Genomic DNA, 18,821 nt, shown 5'->3' with positions numbered 1-18,821 from the left:
AAACGAATGGCACAACTTTGGGTCCATTTTGCAGTAAATGGGGGGCTGCGAGTCACGTCATCACACGAAATTAATATCTCAAGCCCCCCCATTTACTGCAAAATCGGCCCGAATGGGTGCCATTTGTTTGTACTACGTTTACGCTAGTTGTTGGGACACTCTCTGTTATTAAGAGAGTTGGTACGCTCAGTCACCCGTGGGAGTTGGATACGGAAAAGCTGCGAGTGACGTCATCACTCAAAATTAATATCTCAATAGCTAGAAAGCGATGGCAGTACAAACGAAAATTTTTGCAGTCCAAACGAAGCATTAACGAGAGACACCATTTTTAATCAAATGGGGGCTGTTTGACCTCAGATTGAACGACAAAATAATTGTAAATATCTTTAAAAAAAAAAAAAAAAAACATTAGCAGCACACAAACGAATCTCAAACGATTGACATCATTTTGATATAAATTTGCATCTGATGAGGGGCCAACTTCAAGGAGGTGGTACCCAGAGGTTCCCACCACTAGGAGTAAACGTCAATATTTAACTGTCTGCCGCTTTAAAGGAAGAATTAGAACATGCATGTGGTGTTGCACACGAAAGCTATAGTAAGCAACATTTTACTGTATTGTATGCCGAATGATGTTCAAATCTGAGCAACATTCTTATTGCATTCATAGCGCGCTATATTATTGATAGAGAATTGTGGTTTTGATTGAAGAGGTAGTAGCTCACTGTGTACCCAAGACTGGATGTACTCAGCATCCCTACAATCTCCAGAGAGCAGATGCTTTGAGAGCAGTGGGTAATTACTCTTGCTCTCTGTTGTTTGCCTCGTGAACAGGGTGCAGAAAGAAAACGTAGAGAAAAACAGGCTCACTATCGCAACTTTAAACACAACATTGCTTTAGGTTAGTTGGGTACGGGTAAGGCTCGCTTAATTTAGGAAAACTATAGCATTGGACTTTAGGATTGCTTTTTCTATATATTAATCAAGCAATCATCACATATTGCATTTATCAAGATATTCAAGGGGGTAAAATGTGCTGTCCTTGTCACTTTTGCCCTAAAAATGCCCAAGAAATCCTGCCAATATAACTGCACTAAAGAGGAGCGGGTCTAAATGAGGAATAGATATGAGGAATAAGCAGTGGAATAAGACATGTTCACATTCTTAATGTATCTCATACAATGATTGTAAATGGAATTATTTTATTTTGATCAATTTGAGGGGAAATGTGTTAAAATTAGGCATGTGCTGGTCAGAGATTATGACGGTATGATAACCTTAAACTGCCTATGACAGCAAAAATCATGTTTCATATTTCACGCGGTATTTTAATGCTCCTGAATGAAATGGACCGCTTGGATGTGTGTGGAAGCGATCGATTTATGTATTCAATTTTTTAAAATCCGCGCCATGACAATGAGTGACTTCCTGGATTGAGGAAAAATGCGAATATGATGTCATCCGGGTCAGCGTCTCACAATCCAGCATTGCTTTATAGCATGCAGATGGACTGCGGATTTAGCTGATTTTGTAGATGAATTTGTTTATTTTTCTCATCACGCCAGCCAAATGTGCTGCAGGGTTTTGTTGCTGCACCAGGGAGAGGTGTGTGAGCCTTTTTGGGTTTCAAAAACTTCCCGTTCACCGCGGAGATTGGCCAAAACAAGTCCAACAACTGTGTGACAATTGAACTTACGGGGAAGTGAGTAAACATCGTGTTTTGTATTATGTCAAATACTGGGGTCATGGCACACGTGTTAAAATGGAGATGGCTTGCATTTTGTGGCTGACAATGCTCCTTGTCCTCCAAGAAGGCCACTCGGCCGACAACCAGCAACTTGTCGCAAACCCCCTCGGTCCTTTTTGCGTGCCCGCCGGGAGAGCGCTATACTCAGCTTTTGCTCTCGCGGTTCTCCATATCGTCCCGAATTTCAGCCCACTCTGACCTTTTCATGTGCCCGGCAATAGACCACTATCCTCGGGTTGGGCTAGGGAATCTACGCGCTCCTCCGACGTCGGCCGGTTTGCCCGGAGGTCATTCTCTAGCCGCCTCCCTGGCAACGAGCACTCCTGGCCGCAGCAGGGGAATGACAAGCTGTAACTTGCTCGTCGCTGTTGGGGTTGCCGATCGGTGAAGATAATCGACAACCCCACCGCTGTGTGACATGTTCTGGGGTAGTTTTGCGTGATTTTTTTGCTTTGGAAGGCGCGAATATGACTTGGAAATGCCGCTCGGTTCAGGTTGGCACGTCGGCTAGCTGTCACACTTCCTGGTTTGTTTACACTCTCCAAAGCCGGGTCAGGGAAATGACAAAAGCCGGATTAATTCCAGTGACATAATATATCGTTCAGGAGGTGCAAGAAGTCGACAGTTTTCACCATTATGGAGTAATATTGTTATGTCGTACTGAATAAATGCATTTTTAACATTTCATATTCCATTTATTTAGCAATTGGGGAAAAATACTTCGATAAAAAGAATATCTTGTAAAAATATTGGAGAAGAGAGATTGAAACAATGACATTTTGCTCCTCTCTTTGTCGCATTTTCCTTGTTCTAAATAATTCCCCCTCAGGGGGCTGAATTCGAAATCAGATGAAATTGTCACCCTGTCGACGTCACTAGAACGCTATAATGACAGGGGGGCTAAACGGCAGACTAATTTCTCATCATCTGTGCTTTGCCAAATTGTTATATATAGTCAAATCGTCTCAAAATACCATTGTAATTTACGTAATAATGCTTTTTAAGATTTTTTTATGCTGTCACAGGCACTTTAAGCAAAAATATCATGGTATCGCAGTATTGCAACTACAGCTTTACATTTTTTTATTTTGAGATTTCTGAGTTACAAAAATTCATTGAACAGGACTTACATTTTTCAAAATAACTTAATAGCAAATTGAAATATAAGTGTAATGTTGAGTTAAATAAACATACAAACTTACAAAAAAAAAAAAAAAAAATTGAAATATTTGAAATAAAATTAAATTGGCATGCTAATTAGCCATGTTATCTGCCTCATTAACAAGCTTACGTTACAGTATGTTTTACCACTGCTAGACACAGTACACATGCTGGAGTTAACTTTCGTAGCTAGTGGGAAACCTTCATGACAACATTTACTAACCTTTAATTTTGTATAAATGCGAAATCATCCTGGAGATTTTGCCTTGTCTGGCAGCCACCCGCAAACATGTTTTACATGTTGGTAGGCCCACCCTAAGCCGCGGCTGTCTGTAACTTTCTTGTACCCAAAGTATTCCCTTTCGAGTGACTTGGTTTTCTTGTTTTCTTTGATGGGGGGAAAAGTTAAGATGTTTCACGTCCTCCAGCCAACGTGCAGCACAGCTGACTCACTGACACTGAGGAACAACTTGAGGGGGAGGGATGAGCCCTGCCTTTTTGGGACATAAAAAATAGCTAATATTTTAGGGACGGTATGACAGAAAATATTAGTGGTTTGAAACGTTGACGTTTTCATACCATGGTATACCTTCAAACCGGTAACCAGCACATGACTAGTTAAAATATATATTAACTACCGGTAAACAATTACCAATTAATCACAGAGTGTATTTGTACATCAAAGCTCAAATACACAGTGTATTAGTCTGATTCTAAATTTGGAGAAGTTTGATTCCAAGTTCAAAACTCACTTACATGTAAGTCACATTGGGCATTGTACTTTATTGGTATAATAATTTAAACATATGTTTTCATGTAAATGAGGTGGGTAGAAATGCGGGATACCAGAAAATGCATCTGCTTCCCGGCCCAAGTTTGAAATGTACACATTAATAGAGTTTAAATTAGGATATAGGCAATAAAATGGAATTGAATACTTAGATGCACTTTGTACAGTTGCTTTACTTAGATGAATTATGGTGCTCCACTTGCCAAGCACAATGTCCAATGTATAAGATATGTAAAGTATCAGATTTTCTTCGAAATTTAATACAGTACTTGTGTTGAAAGACTCCTCACTATAATTATACTGGACTGTCTCAGAAAATTAGAATACACAATATTCTAATTTTTTGAGACAGTCCTGTGTATATATACAGGACTGTCTCAGGAAATTAGAATACACAATATTCTAATTTCCTGAGACAGTCAGAAAAATTAGAATATTGTGTATTTTAATTTCCTGAGACAGTCCTGTATATATACACAGGACTGTCTCAAAAAATTAGAATATTGTGTATTCTAATTTTCTGAGACAGTCCAGTATATACATCACATATCCCATGTCTGAAGCATGTGAAAGCACAACAAGACCATAACCTCTGACCCCCAAAAGACTAGAGATATTCCCCAGGGTCAAATGGGGAACTGAAGGATGTTTACAATAAGGTTTCTTTACCCTGCAGTAGTCGTCAATGAAACGCAGTCGCTTCATGGCCACGTCTCGCACATGACTCCTCCGGAAGAGAATTTTGCCTGCATGGGAGCAAAGGGAAAATGTTTATGGTAGGTAAGAAGTCATTAAGTATTTTAATTATAAAGGAATGAAAAAAGTCAAGCTAAATTTGGTTGGGTTGAGAGTATGGTGTTTCTAAGATCGTGTAAAACTCCATCCCACCAGGAGATGGCAGTAAGGTTTGGCACAGCAATAGTCTGACCAACACGAATAGAATGTGTTATTAAACATTGACTGTACAGTTAATAAAGGTTTTATGATGACCGCAGTTTGGGCTATGGAACTTATCAAAATCATGTCAAGGAACAGATTATGGTCGCAATGATACCTCTGTATGCCTACACTGCTGGCCAAAAGTATTGGCACCCCTGGAGTTCTGTCAGATGATGCTCAGTTTCTCCCAGAAAATGATTGCAATTACAAATGCTTTGGTAGTGCTGGTAATAGCTTCATGTATTTTGCTTGCAATGAAAAAACACAAAAGAGAATGATTTTTTTTTTTTTTTTCTAATCATTATCATTTTACATAAAACTCCGGACAACACGGACAAAAGTATTGGCACCCTCAGCCTAATACTTGGTATCACAACCTGTAGACAAAATAACTGCGAACAAACGCTTCCGGTATCCATCAATGAGATTCTTACAATGCTCTGCTGGAATTTTATACCATTCTGCTTTGGCCAACTACTTCAGGTCTCTGAGATTTGAAGGGTGCCTTCTCCAAACTGTCATTTTCAGATCTCTCCACAGGTGTTCAATGGGATTCAGGTCTGGACTCATTGCTGGCCAATTTAGAAGTCTCCAGTGCTTTCTCTCAAACCATTTTCTAGTGCTTTTTCAAGTGTGTTTTGGGTCATTGTCCTGCTGGAAGACCCATGACCTCTGAAGGACACCCAGCTTTCTCACACTGGGCCATACATTACATATACGTTTTCAGACTTCATAATGCCAAGCACACGGTCAAGCAGTCCGGTGCCAAAGTAAGCAAAGCAACCCCAAAACATCAGGGAAACTCCGCCATGTTTGACTGTGGGGACCTTGTTCTTTACTTTGAAGGCTTCGGGTTTTTTTTGTTTTTTTTTTCCTGTTAACTATTTTGATGCCTTTTCCCAAAAAGGTCTACTTCTGTCTCATCTGACCAGAGAATATTTTTCCAAAACGTTTTTGGCTTTCTCAGGTAAGTTTTGGCAAACTCCAGCCTGGCTTTTTTATGTTTCTGGTAGAGATGGCCGATCGATCGGGTCCGATCACGTTATTTTCAAAGTATCGGATTCGGCAAAAAATATTGGCTATGCCTTTTTTTAATATATACATATTTTAATTAAATTATTTTCTAATTGTATTTAACGTTACAGAAATAATATGTTACACTCATTTAGAGTCTTTAGTTTAGGCATAAAGTAGGGTTATCCCGATAACGGCAGCAATAAATTTATTTAAAAATGTGTCACGGTATATATATTAATGTATGCGCTGAACTACCCTCTCACTCGTTGTCGCACTCAATTTGTAATGATGCCGTTTTACCTATATAGAGAGATATAAGGCAGCACAAAATTAGTAGGGTGGAGTTTGGCAGCCTTTGGAGCCATATTTTATTTTGATAAAGCCTTGCAATCCCTCTCCCTATGAATAGCAATATCATGGGAAGCAATGTGGGGAAGCAAGGTTACAATTGATCTTTGACTTAACACCTTAAGTTATTTCCCAACGCAGAGAAGATATACCAATTGCTAGCACGACGCACAGTCATGGGTGCACTTCCCATCATGCATTTGGGATGGCCACAGTATCATTTACTGAAAATTCAAACAAATACACTAGATGGCAATATTTAGTCACAATACAAAAAGTCACAAGTCTTTCTATCCATGGATCCCTCTCACAGAAAGAATGTTAATAATGTAAATGCCATCTTGAGGATTTATTGTAATAATAAACAAATACAGTACTTATGTACTGAATGTTGAATGTAAATATTCGTCCGAGTTTTATTCATTTTTTTCTTAATGCATTGCCAAAATGTATATGATCGGGAAAAATTATCGGGAATGATTGGAATTGAATAGGGAGCAAAAAAAAAGCAATCGGATCGGGAAATATCGGGATCGGCAGAAACTCAAACTAAAACGATCGGGATTGGCTCAGGAGCAAAAAAACATGATCGGAACAACCCTAGTTTCTGGGTCAGAAGTGGGGTCTTCCTGGGTATCCTACCATAGAGTTTTCATTCAGACGCTGACAGATAGTACGGGTTGACACTGTTGTACCCTCGGACTGCAGGACAGCTTGAACTTGTTTGGATGTTAGTCGAGGTTCTTTATCCACCACCCGCACAGTCTTTCGTTGAAATCTCTCGTCAATGTGTGTTTTCCGTCCACATCTAGGGAGGTTAGCCACAGTGCCATGGGCTTTACCCTTATTGATGACACTGCGCATGGTAGACACATGAACTTTCAGGTCTCTGGAGATGGACTTGTAGCCTTGAGATTGCCCTTGCTTCCTCACAATTTTGCTTCTTAAGTCCTCAGACAGTTCTTTCGTCTTCTGACTTTTCTCCATGCTCAATGTGGTACGCACAAGGGCACAGGACGGATGTTGAGACAACTTTGATTCATTTTAACTGGCTGCAAGTGTGATTTAGTTATTACCACCACCTGCTATATGCCACAGGTTAGTAACAGGTGGTGTTAATTACACAAATTAGGGAAACATCTCATGATTTTTCAAAGGGTGCAAATACTTTTGTCCGGCCCATTTTTTGAGTTTTGTGTAAAATGATCATGATTTTTTTTTCTATTCTCTTTTGTGTTTTTTCATTGCAAGCAAAATAAATGACTATACTACTACCAAAGCATTTGTAATTGCAGTCATTTTCTGGGAGAAATTGAGCATTATCTGACAGAATTGCAGGGGTGCCAATACTTTTGGCCAGCAGTGTATTTGCTGTTGTGACTTCAGTTCAAGAGGTTGTACATTACTTGTCAAGGAAAATACAAATGTTCCTTTTTTTTTTTTTTTTTTTACCATGGTACTCCGATTAACACTGCATTTGTGGAATACGAATTAAACAAACATTCATCATTGGAATAGACTTCATAGCAACAGTAGCATATTGCCTTGAAAATAGCATCACAGTACATTTGTTCAAGTATTATTTGGTAGGCTTTTCTTTTGAAGTTCCCTGAAAGTGTTACGCTAATACACCGTACGAATGGTGGTGGTGGCCAGCTCATCATTTGGACTGGAGGCTGCAGTCTGTTAGTTACACTAACTTGAAGGATGCGAGAACATCCATTACGATTCAGCAGAGTTGCATGTTCACTATTAGCTTATAAATGGATCTGACCAATTCTTGTTATTAAAAATGTAATTAAGTTCCATTTATTTACACTAACACGAGATAGAAAAAAAACAACTGTCTGCTTGCATAAACCAGAAGATGCCATATTAAATCCTAGAATAAACATTCATTAGATTTATATAAAAAGCAGCAAATAAGAAATACTCCCATTTAAATACAAACAAATGTTGACATCACGTGTTTAGGTCCGCTTTACATTAGAAGAGCTTGAGATGGAAAAAATTCAGTAAACGCTAGGATGAGTCTTGACTCTTGACTGCAGGCTTTAAACAGAGTGTTTACTAAAACACAATTTTAACACCATAAGTGTTAAAGAAATCAAGGTGATAAACCTTTAAGTACTGCACTATACAGAGATGCACTCAACGCAATATATCAGTTTGATAAGCAGAGACACTGAAATTTCTGCCATAGACACTAAAGAGCCACAAACACCACTATTGATCACTGCCACTCTCCTGTGGGTCGGCATGCGCCTGAATGTCAGGCGGTGACTTACAACACAGGAGACAAGCATGTGTGGCACAACTTGGATCAATGGAAGGATTTATGGACACACGCACAAACACATCCATATCATTAATCGATCTGTGAATGCGTCACTAGATGTTTGATCAGCGACTCTCCAACAAATAAAAATAAGAAATACTCCGAGTAGGGCGACAATCACAGTTGAGATGTCATCATGTCAGCAGTAATTTGTACTTGCACGTGCAGAGCACACTAGCATCACTGCTAAGTTCACACTGACGCACTGCACATACATTATTGATATAGGAGTCTGTTCAGAGAGCAGGCTGTTACCTGGGAGAAAGGGGATAATCCTCTTCTTTGGATCTTTTTGTCCGCCCTCAATTGGAAACTTGTCAAGTAGTTGCATCTACAAAAAAGAAATCAAAAGATACATTATGGTAAATAGCTCTTTTGGACAGTGAGAGAAAATTTGGTTCTGCCCCCAAAAATATTTTTGCATCAAGATAATGGAAATTACATCAAAAACACTATTGGTAATGATAGATACCATGATTTGTGTCATATTGAAATCATATTTTAATCTATCATGCAAGACTGCCTTGATATGCAATAAGTCAATTAATCGCACGGTAAATAAAAATGAGGGCGGTAATTTTCCTGGCTGTGATTTATTATCGCGTGCATGCATATTAGAGATGTCGGACGCCGATATGGGCAAAAAAATGCGCATCGGATCGGAACATGGGAAAAATTCCGATCCAGACTTCTGATCCAGTTTTTTTTTTTTAAAAGTCCGGTCCGTGTTTTCCAGCGCACCGATTTACATAATCGATTCCAGTTTTTGCTTCGGTTTCCCTAAAGTCCCGTCCACATTTTACGGCACACCTTCAATACACTACATTTACATTACCGTCTCCCAATTTACCGAGAGACTTTATCGGTAAAAATGCCAGCTGTGTGGGATCATTTCACCTTAAAGGACGACAAAGACGGAGAGGCAGTGAGCAACATATGCCACAATAAAGTCAAGCGTAGTGGTAAAGCTGTAAGAAGTTTTATTGCAACCAACCTAATCAAGCATTTAGCGAAATACCACCGCAAACAATATGAGGAGTATGTTAAGAAAACCGAAGACAAAAAGAAAGGTCCTACGCAACTAACACTGGCAGAAACTTTTGCTATGCGTGACAAACTGGCACCCGACAGTCCCAAAGCCCAGGGAATAACGAGTCATTGCCGAAGAATTCATTCTGGATGACGAGCCATTATCTCACGTGAGTAAAGACGCACCATCCAACACGCGATTCGGCCGCTGACGATTCGAGAACGATTCACAAACATCCAAATTCCGATTATTGAAATATGTCAAGTAAAGCGGAACTAATACACACCAAAGTAAACATAACTGGTCTTAGACCCGGGTAATGCCAAAGCTCAACTCACGGCTTTAGCTCAACTCATGCCGCTGGATAAAAAACACAAGAATACCCGACTTCTGCTGACAGCCGCAACAAACTACGTCAACGTCGTTTTACTGGAGATAATAGATATCATATGTAAATAGAGCCAGATGCTACACGACAGACTCGACTGCGTTAGCAACATTGAAGTATGGAAAACTAAACGGCTGCCATCTTAAAGCAGGAGACTTCCCTAGTAGCCTGTTGTGAACCTTCCAAGCGAACATAATTAACTTTTTATCTAAAATACTCCTAAATCGGCAAAATCTTGACTTGAATCTATCTTCAAAACAGTTTTAAAACTTTCACGTGTTGAAAGTAGACAGAAGGAAAATTATGGAATAACGGGAGCAATTTTAACAACTTTAACAGTTGATTCGCAAAATGAAATGAATTGAATGTAGTTTAAAGCTGCTGATACAGAATGGGGACTTTAGTATTTTATTTACTGTTTTAAAATGTTAACTTGATACTGAAATAGTCGTTTATTTAAACCTGAGAGGCTTTTTAATACAATTTTTGTAACTAATGCACGAAACATTAAAAGCATCTAATAGCTTGGGGGATTTGTGGGATTTTCCACTGAGGTTGTTGGTGTGTTTTGCTTTTTTAAGACAGTTTACAATATTATTTGCACGTTTTACTGACTGACTATGCCATTTCTGTTTGTTATTTATAATGTTTTGTGTTTGTCACTGAATAAACAGGTCAGTTTCTTGTTACCAACCATTGTGTGTTATTCAGACTCACCTAATCCAGCTGGATAGTTGTTATCAAGGGTACTAAAACCTTTTTCAACATGAGTCTGACAACTAAGTAAGGAGGCTAAATAACTTTAACACATGCTCAGATAGGTCGGTATCGGTATCGGCCAGCATCGGTATCGGATCGGAAGTGCAAAACAATATCGGTATTGGATCGGAAGTGCAAAAACCTGGATCGGGACATCCCTAATGCATATTCAGTTCTAGACATGTGCCGATTACCGTTTCTAAGATATGCCGTGGTATGAAAACGTCAAGGTTTCAAAACCGCAAAAAAAATTCGGTCATACCGCCCCTAAGGTATTAAAGATGCTGTTACGTCCCAAAAATATTGTTGCTCAGTGTCAGTGAGTCAACTGTGCTAAACGATGGCTGGAGGAGGTGAAACTCCGGAACCTTTTCCCCCATCGAAGAAAATGAAATCGCCGGTATGGGAATACTTCGGCTACAGAAACGTTACAGACGGCCGTGGCTTAGAGGAGGAGGGCCAACTGACATGTTAGCGGAGGGTGGCTGCCAATTTGGTGGCTGATTTTGCATTTCTACACTTAAATGTAACACTTTGCATTACTACAAAATTAAAGGTTTATTAAAGAGTTAACTCCAACGTCTTAAGTGCGTCTAGCGGTGGCAAAACATGATGTTCTTTTTCTCTCTGACAACTGTGTGTTGAGAAAGAGTGTGTGTATAATGTAACCATGATACGAGTCATACACACTTGCTTTTTATGGAAAATGATTCAATTATTTTTGTTCTGACGGTAATAATGTTGAGCTGTGGCTGCAGGTTTAGGCTCCCCTAAAGGACGGCTTTTATTTTAATTTTATTAAGAATTTTTTTTTTTTTTTTTTTTTAATTTATTTTAAGTTAACATTATACTTATATTCAAATTTGCTCATATTTTTTGAAAAATAAAAATCCTGTTCAGTGGAAAAAAGATTTTTTCCCCCCTTTCTTTTAAACCCAGATTGTCAAAGTAACACATTTTAGAGCTGCAATTGCAATACGGTGATATTTTGGCTTAAGGTTGTCATACCGCCAGAATATAATACCAGCACATACAGTACAGGCCAGAAGTTTGGACACACCTCATTCAAGGCAACACAAATGAAAGTCCAAAACCCATTGATAATGCAAAAGATCCCACTAATTAACCCTGAAAAAGCATACCTGTGACGTCAAAAATCATTTTAGGTGACTCTCTCTTGAATGTCATCAAGAAAATGGCAAGAGTGTGCAAAAATGTCATCAGAGCGAAGGGTGGCTACTTTGAAGATTATTATAGAATAGAATATTATACAGTGTATTACAAAAGTGAGTACACCCCTCGGATTTCTGCAGATATTTAAGTATATCTTTTCATAGGACAACACTGACAAAATGAAACTTTGACACAATGAAAAGTACGGTAGTCTGTGTGCAGCTTATATAATAGAGTTTATTTATTTTCCCCTCAAAATAACTCAAAATATAGTCATTAATATCTAAACCCCTGGCAACAAAAGTGAGTACACCCCTATGAAAAAATGCACATCCCTAAACGTCCAAATTGAGAGCTGCTTGTCATTTTCCCTCCAAAATGTCATGTGACTCGTTACAGGAGTGCTGTCAGCATTGCTGCAGAGATTAAAGAGGTGGGGGGTCAGGCTGTTAGTGCTCAGACCATACACTCCACTCTACATCAAATTGATGTGCATGGCTGTCACCCCAGGGGGAAGCCTCTTCTGAAGAAAGCTCGCCTGTCTCATCAGACCTTAGGACATGGTTCCAGTAATCCATGTGCTTTGTTGACATGTCTTTGCAAACTGTTTGCAGGCGTGACAAAAATGAAGTGCACTTTTTTCTTTTTTTTAAGTGAGTGTAAAGCTTACGGTTAGCGGCTCAGCAAATATACTTCCGGTGAACACAAAATAAAAGCACATCATGGTCAACATGTAAAAAATGATTTCTGGAGTTAGCCTCACATACTTCGGATTCTACACTAAGAATAGTTTTAAAATGACACCCATTATGATTGGTAATGAATAATTTGGCTTCAAATTGCTAAACATGCGCACTTTGCAGGACAGGTTTACAGTAATTCTTGATCAAATATACTTTTTTGATGGGTTCTGATTGGCAGAGAACAAAAATGGCATTGGGTTTCTCACCTATTTCATATTCTGTACTTAGCTAGCTTTCAAATGACTCATTATGCATTGCTTTTTAAGTATATTTATTATTTTGATGATAGTTTGTGTTTCATTTCAGAAGAGCAATTCTAGTGCTACAACGTTTAATCGATTAACTTGAGTAATTTGGTTAGAAAAAAGCTTCAAATCAAATTTTGCTACTTCGAATATTCATTTAATTAAAGTGGCGTTGTAATGGTCTGTTTTGCTTAATTGTTTGCATTTAGTTTTATTGATTTTTGTGGATACACTGCCCTCTAGTGGCAACAGTGAAGATGAAATAACTCGTTCAACATGGCTGAATCCAGCTGCTCCCTGTTAAAACCAACATAAGGTAAGTTTTTGAGCTAATTTTTTTTTTTTTTTTAATGCATTCGAAATTTAGTTTATAGGTATATTCAGATATTTTTTGTGGGAATATATGCTTGAAAGATTTGTTAAGCGCAATGTAAAACAGTGTTAGCATTTTATAGCATTTAAGCTAGTTGAAGTTTGCTCTGCAAGTTAGCCAATTGTTTTTTTGTTGTACTTAGATTTTCATTTTTTTTTTTAATGCTGTTTGAAGCTAAGCTTGGGTATTTTAATTTATTTTTAAATGAGGTTGCAATTCTGTATAGTTTGAAGAAACACTCCGGGAATTTTATTTTGTATTCACATTTAATGCTCTTTTCAAAGTACAATCTTAGCAAGCCTTTGTTTTACATCCCCTAAAATTTATTCTGCAACACATTGTATTCCTAATGTTCCTAATCAGATTACTCGATTATTCGAACTAACTAGTTGATAGATTAATCGACTACGAAAATAATCGATAGCTGCAGCTCTAACCAATTCATTGCATTTGAATGGGTGATTTATTAGGATGTATTGTTACTACATTAGTGGTTGAATTTGATTTTACAAATTGCCAATAATGTCGCATATCGGCAATCATTTATGAGACAATATATCGTCTAGTATAATTTGTTATCGCGGCAGGCCAACTATCATGTGGCACTTTGTCTACCATAAATCTTTCAAGCAAGTTTGATGACCGTTTTCAGAATAAAGCCTGGCATGTAGAAAAGCTGAACAGACAGACAAATTTTGTGCTATTACATGTAGGATAAAACAGTACATCTTTAACCATACTGCTTGTCTTCACAAGGGTCGTGGCGGTGCTGGAAGCTATCCTAGTTGACAACCAGTAGGAGGCAGGTACACCCTGAACTAGTTGCAAACTAATGACATGGCACACATAAACAAACCAAACAGCTTTTCATACTCCTATTCAAACCAAGGGAAAATTTAGATTGTTCAACTGCCCTCCCATGCATAATTTTTGGGATGTGGGAGGAAACTGAAACACATGCAATTGGCAAACATGGAAATTCCATATGTTGAACCTTCTATTTCAGAACTGTGCCACCCTGCTGAACATTAAATAACTGAAAAGAGAGGAATATTTTTTTGAAATATGTCTAAGGAAGTAAGCTGATAACTCAACATAGCAAAGTGATGATGAACAGTGATTATGTAACCATGGCTCTTCATTTTTTTTTTTCTACATAAAAGAAAAGCACTTTTACCCATTATTTTTTAGGGCTTAATCAGCCCTTGTTTAACGTACATAATTCATTTAAGGATATTAGCAATCAGTCAGTTTTCCCTTATTATTAAAATACCTTGACAAGAGCATTACATTTTGTTTGACTTAAGAAACAAACATGTTTTTATTTGTCTGTATTCTTCCATGTAAGCACTGGCTAAGGGAGACAAAGCTCTGCAACACCAACATGATGTGACATGTGCAAATACTGAAGTTGGAGGTTATGTGGAGGGAAAAAATGGCAATTGACGTGGGAAAAAAGATGCTACAGAGGTCAATGGGTGCAGATAAGGCCTTTAGTGTGTTTACACATTTTCACCCCCAGATAAATCATTTAACAAGAGTCATGACTAGTGAAACAGTAACAGAAATAACAGGAGAAACAAAGAGAAAATAATAAGTACCATATTTTTTGGAATATAAGTCGCACCAGGCATAAAATGCCCAACGAAGAGGAAAGAAAACATATATAAGTCGCACCAGAGTATAAGTCGCATTTTGGGGGGAAATTTACATGATAAAATCCAACACATAGAACAGATACAGTATGTCATCTTGAAAGGCAATTTAAAACAAAAATACAATAGAGAACAACATGTTGAATAAGTGTACAATATGATAATGTTACATGATGCATGAACAACGAAATGCGAACGTGGCCGGGATGTTAACGTAACATAGCTATTAAGAGTTATTCAGATAACATGATAACAAGTTTACCAAACCATCAGTGTCAGTCCAAAACACCAAAATAACATGTGAAAAGATATAATAATGTGTTAATAATTTCATATATAACTCGCTCCAGAGTATAAGTCGCACCCCCAGCCAAACTATGAAAAAAACTGTGATTTATAGTCCGAAAAAATACAGTAATACAAAAAAAAAAAAAAAAAAAAAAAAAAAAATACAGCATGTACGTATATACTGTAGAATACTCAAATTCTACCCATTGATATAATGCTGATCTGTAGCTGATGCCACACTTGACATGGCTAAAGTGGTTTAAATCTGTTGCAGTTTATTAAAGGCACTTTGCATCTGAGATTAGTAATGGCAAAAGCTATACTGGAACCATAGACTTCGTAATGATATTAACGGGCCAGATTCGACCGTCACTGTGCCACGCCTTCAAGTAGGGGGCCATCCCACAATTCGCTTCAGTTATTCGCAGTCGGTCACAGCGACACATGCAGCGATCCAGGTTGAAAAAGTACGAAAGCTGTACCGCATACAAACAGGAAGGATTGTCTCAGGTGTGATTTGTTCGATTATTCAAGGTAATTGTTATATTTTTCATTTTTTCACAAGAATTTTCAACTTAAAAAGCTCTTTGTTGTAAGGCTGCCGCCACATTGTCTAACAGACTAGCACCATTCTTCGACATATTTACGTAAAATAAATGCTAACTGCAAAATAATAATAATAATAATAATATTGCTAACCTTTTTTTTGCTTTTAACCACGAATCGAGACTGTTTTACATCCACATCTATAAAGAATTCAGGGATTTAAGCATTTATTCACAAGACTTTTCAACGGAAAAGCTTTGTTTACATATGGCGGCCGCTACATTGACTAACAGACTAGCATCGTACTTCGACATTGTTACGTAAAATAAATCCTAACTGCAGTTTTTTTGTTTTTTTTTTGCTTTTAACCAAGAATCGAGACTGTTTTACGTCCATATCTATGAAGAATTCAGGAATTTAATCATTTATTCACAAGAATTTTCAACAAAAAAAAGCTCTTTGTGATACCACTTGGTCAGCTTTGACCTATTAATCGGCCCCGTGCCCCGTCAATATCATTATAAAGTCTATGCTGAAACAAATCCTTGATGAATGCAAGATCTCCATCTCATCGTGTGGCCAGTAGTTTAACATCTATTCCATGGTATCATGAACAAAGGAGTAGGGGTCAGGAAACTATGGCTCGCGAGCCAGATATGGCTATTTTGACCTGGCAACAAAACTTTAATCATAAAAAAAAGTTTCGTTAGACTCTTTTGTACAAGTGCGAACTGGCGACTATCACCGGCGACTAGAAAGCTGGTTTGTAGTACTTTAAGTGGGAAAGTGGCAAGTATACATGCTTTTGTGTCTATCTATTTATGTAATTACCAACCGCATAGGCAACGCAGGTGAGGCAGACAGTGTTCATGTGGAGTTGCCGTATTTTGCTGTTGCAAATAGCGGCAGATTTGGCGTGTGCAAATCATGGGTCTGCCCACCTGTTCGCCGTGCGATTCGTAAATGAATAACCCACGTCATCACCCAACTAATTTTAGATACCCTTTTGAAAAGATGGATAAAAGAAAAAAGACGGCGTATGGACAGTAATGGACAAAGGAAATTGCCTTTGGAGAAGGAGCGGGTTCGGTAATGTTTCTAATATGCAATGATAAAATTGCATCTATCAAACGGTCAAATATTAAGCGGCACTATACACACGCCATGCTATGTTTGCGTCAAAATATCCTGCGGGGGACTGCAAGAAGAAAGCATGTCAACAACTGTCAAGAGTGCAAGCCAGTCAGCAACAACTCCGTGTTTGGATCCAACAAGGTTTCTGGACTTCGGCTAGCTTTGCTGGCGGTTTAGCAATTATAAGAAACGGAAACCCATTCACAGATGGGGAGTATACCAAAACATTTATGTTGGATGTTGCCCATGAACGCTTTGACGTCTTTTTGGATAAAGACAAAATAATATAACGCATAACAGACATGCTCCTATCGGCAGACAGTGTTCATGTGGAGTTGCCGTATTTTGCTGTTGCAAATAGCGGCAGATTTGGCGTGTGCAAATCATGGGTCTGCCCACCTGTTCGCCGTGCGATTCGTAAATGAATAACCCACGTCATCACCCAACTAATTTTAGATACCCTTTTGAAAAGATGGATAAAAGAAAAAAGACGGCGTATGGACAGTAATGGACAGAGGAAATTGCCTTTGGAGAAGGAGCGGGTTTGGTAATGTTTCTAATATGCAATGATAAAATTGCATCTATCAAACGGTCAAATATTAAGCGGCACTATACACACGCCATGCTACGTTTGCGTCAAAATACCCTGCGGGGGACTGCAAGAAGAAAGCATGTCAACAACTGTCAAGAGTGCAAGCCAGTCAGCAACAACTCCGTGTTTGGATCCAACAAGGTTTCTGGACTTCGGCTAGCTTTGCTGGCGGTTTAGCAATTATAAGAAACGGAAACCCATTCACAGATGGGGAGTATACCAAAACATTTATGTTGGATGTTGCCCATGAACGCTTTGACGTCTATTCGGATAAAGACAAAATAATATAACGCATAACAGACATGCTCCTATCGGCAAGAACTGTTCACGATCGGACCATCATGTCAAGTCACATTGAAGCAACGCCAGTGAAAGACATAAATGCGGCACCGTTTTTCTCTCTCGCTGGATGAGTCAATGGACGTAAGCAATGTATCCCAGTTCAGTGTGATTGCAAGGTATGTTGTCGGTGACACAATACATTAGGAAAGTGTTGCTGTTTTGCCTATGAAAGGCAAAGGTATTTTTACTTTTAAATTCCAAGTATGGCTCTCAAGGAATTACATTTAAAAATATATATTGCTATTGGCTCTCTCTGCTAACCCTCGGGGGGTTGGATTTTGTGTGTCAAATATTGGTTACTCTCAATAGCGTACCGCACATAATACGTCACCTTTGCTCATTAATATTCATGACGTTAGCAACTGGAGCCATGGAAAGATATATCGTTTCAAAAAGGTGTAACTGTTGAAACACAGGACCAACAAATTGCTACCAAAATCTTCTACGAGAATAGTGTCTCTATTAACTCAACGGCTGCCATTGACGGCGCCAGATGCCTAATCCATTTAGATCATCCGAAACCAGACCAATTGCAGCCGATTTTTGGGACATTTACAGGTCCTTTCCTGTTGAGTTTGAGTTACTGTCTATTCATTTAGGGTAGACTCCCGGGTCACTTCCTCTTCAGTAACCAAAAATCAACAGGAAGTGACTGAAAATCAACAGCAAGTGACCTGGAATGCCCCAAAATTACGCTCTAGGTTTGCCATTGACTGCCATATTTGTCCAAATGCACTGCCACCCTCCCAGTTCAAATGAATTGGACATCTAGTAGTGGTAAACTGAATGATGAAAATAGGTTGTTTTCTTTCCCTGTTTATTACTCGTATAGTAAAATATTGCAGAAAATTTCCTGACCCATGTATAAATAACTTATATCCCCATATTGTGAGATAATCATGAGCAAATTGTACCTTATCGTGGGGTACCCAAAGGTTCCAACTCCTACTCTCAATCGTTTTAAAGATTGATAGGTATACTTGTGGCCTACAATTGCTCATATCATATTAATTTTGAATCGAACACTGAATTCAAATTATTAGTACGTTAATGGCACACGACCTCCCTTTTTCCTTTCGAACCTAAAACCTTCAGACAATTATTCTAAACTATCTTGGCCAGCAAGTTCAAGTTTGCCCTCTACACAGCAATTTGTCACAGTCGACAGATTTCTGGCATGAAGACGCATCCTTGCATCCTGGCAGGCATTATT

The 18,821-nt window shown here is 38.5% G+C and overlaps 1 protein-coding gene across 4 annotated transcripts in view; it reads right to left on the bottom strand.

The window, feature by feature from the left end:
- Nucleotides 1-18,821, bottom strand: part of sh3pxd2aa (SH3 and PX domains 2Aa) — a 183,808-nt gene that overhangs the window by 110,349 nt on the left and 54,638 nt on the right. For all 4 annotated transcript variants that reach the window (XM_057842412.1, XM_057842413.1, XM_057842414.1 and 1 more), the window contains exons 3-4: nt 8,596-8,671; nt 4,368-4,444 (exon numbers count right to left, since the gene is read on the bottom strand). In XM_057842412.1, the coding sequence (XP_057698395.1) occupies nt 4,368-4,444; nt 8,596-8,671 (153 nt within the window). The remainder of the gene's footprint in view (nt 1-4,367; nt 4,445-8,595; nt 8,672-18,821) is intronic.

Source organism: Corythoichthys intestinalis, chromosome 8 (assembly GCF_030265065.1).
Source record: "Corythoichthys intestinalis isolate RoL2023-P3 chromosome 8, ASM3026506v1, whole genome shotgun sequence".
In the NCBI taxonomy this organism is placed as follows: domain Eukaryota; kingdom Metazoa; phylum Chordata; class Actinopteri; order Syngnathiformes; family Syngnathidae; genus Corythoichthys; species Corythoichthys intestinalis.
Note: the sequence above shows the minus strand (reverse complement) of the source record. Positions and strands in the feature narration are given on the sequence as shown.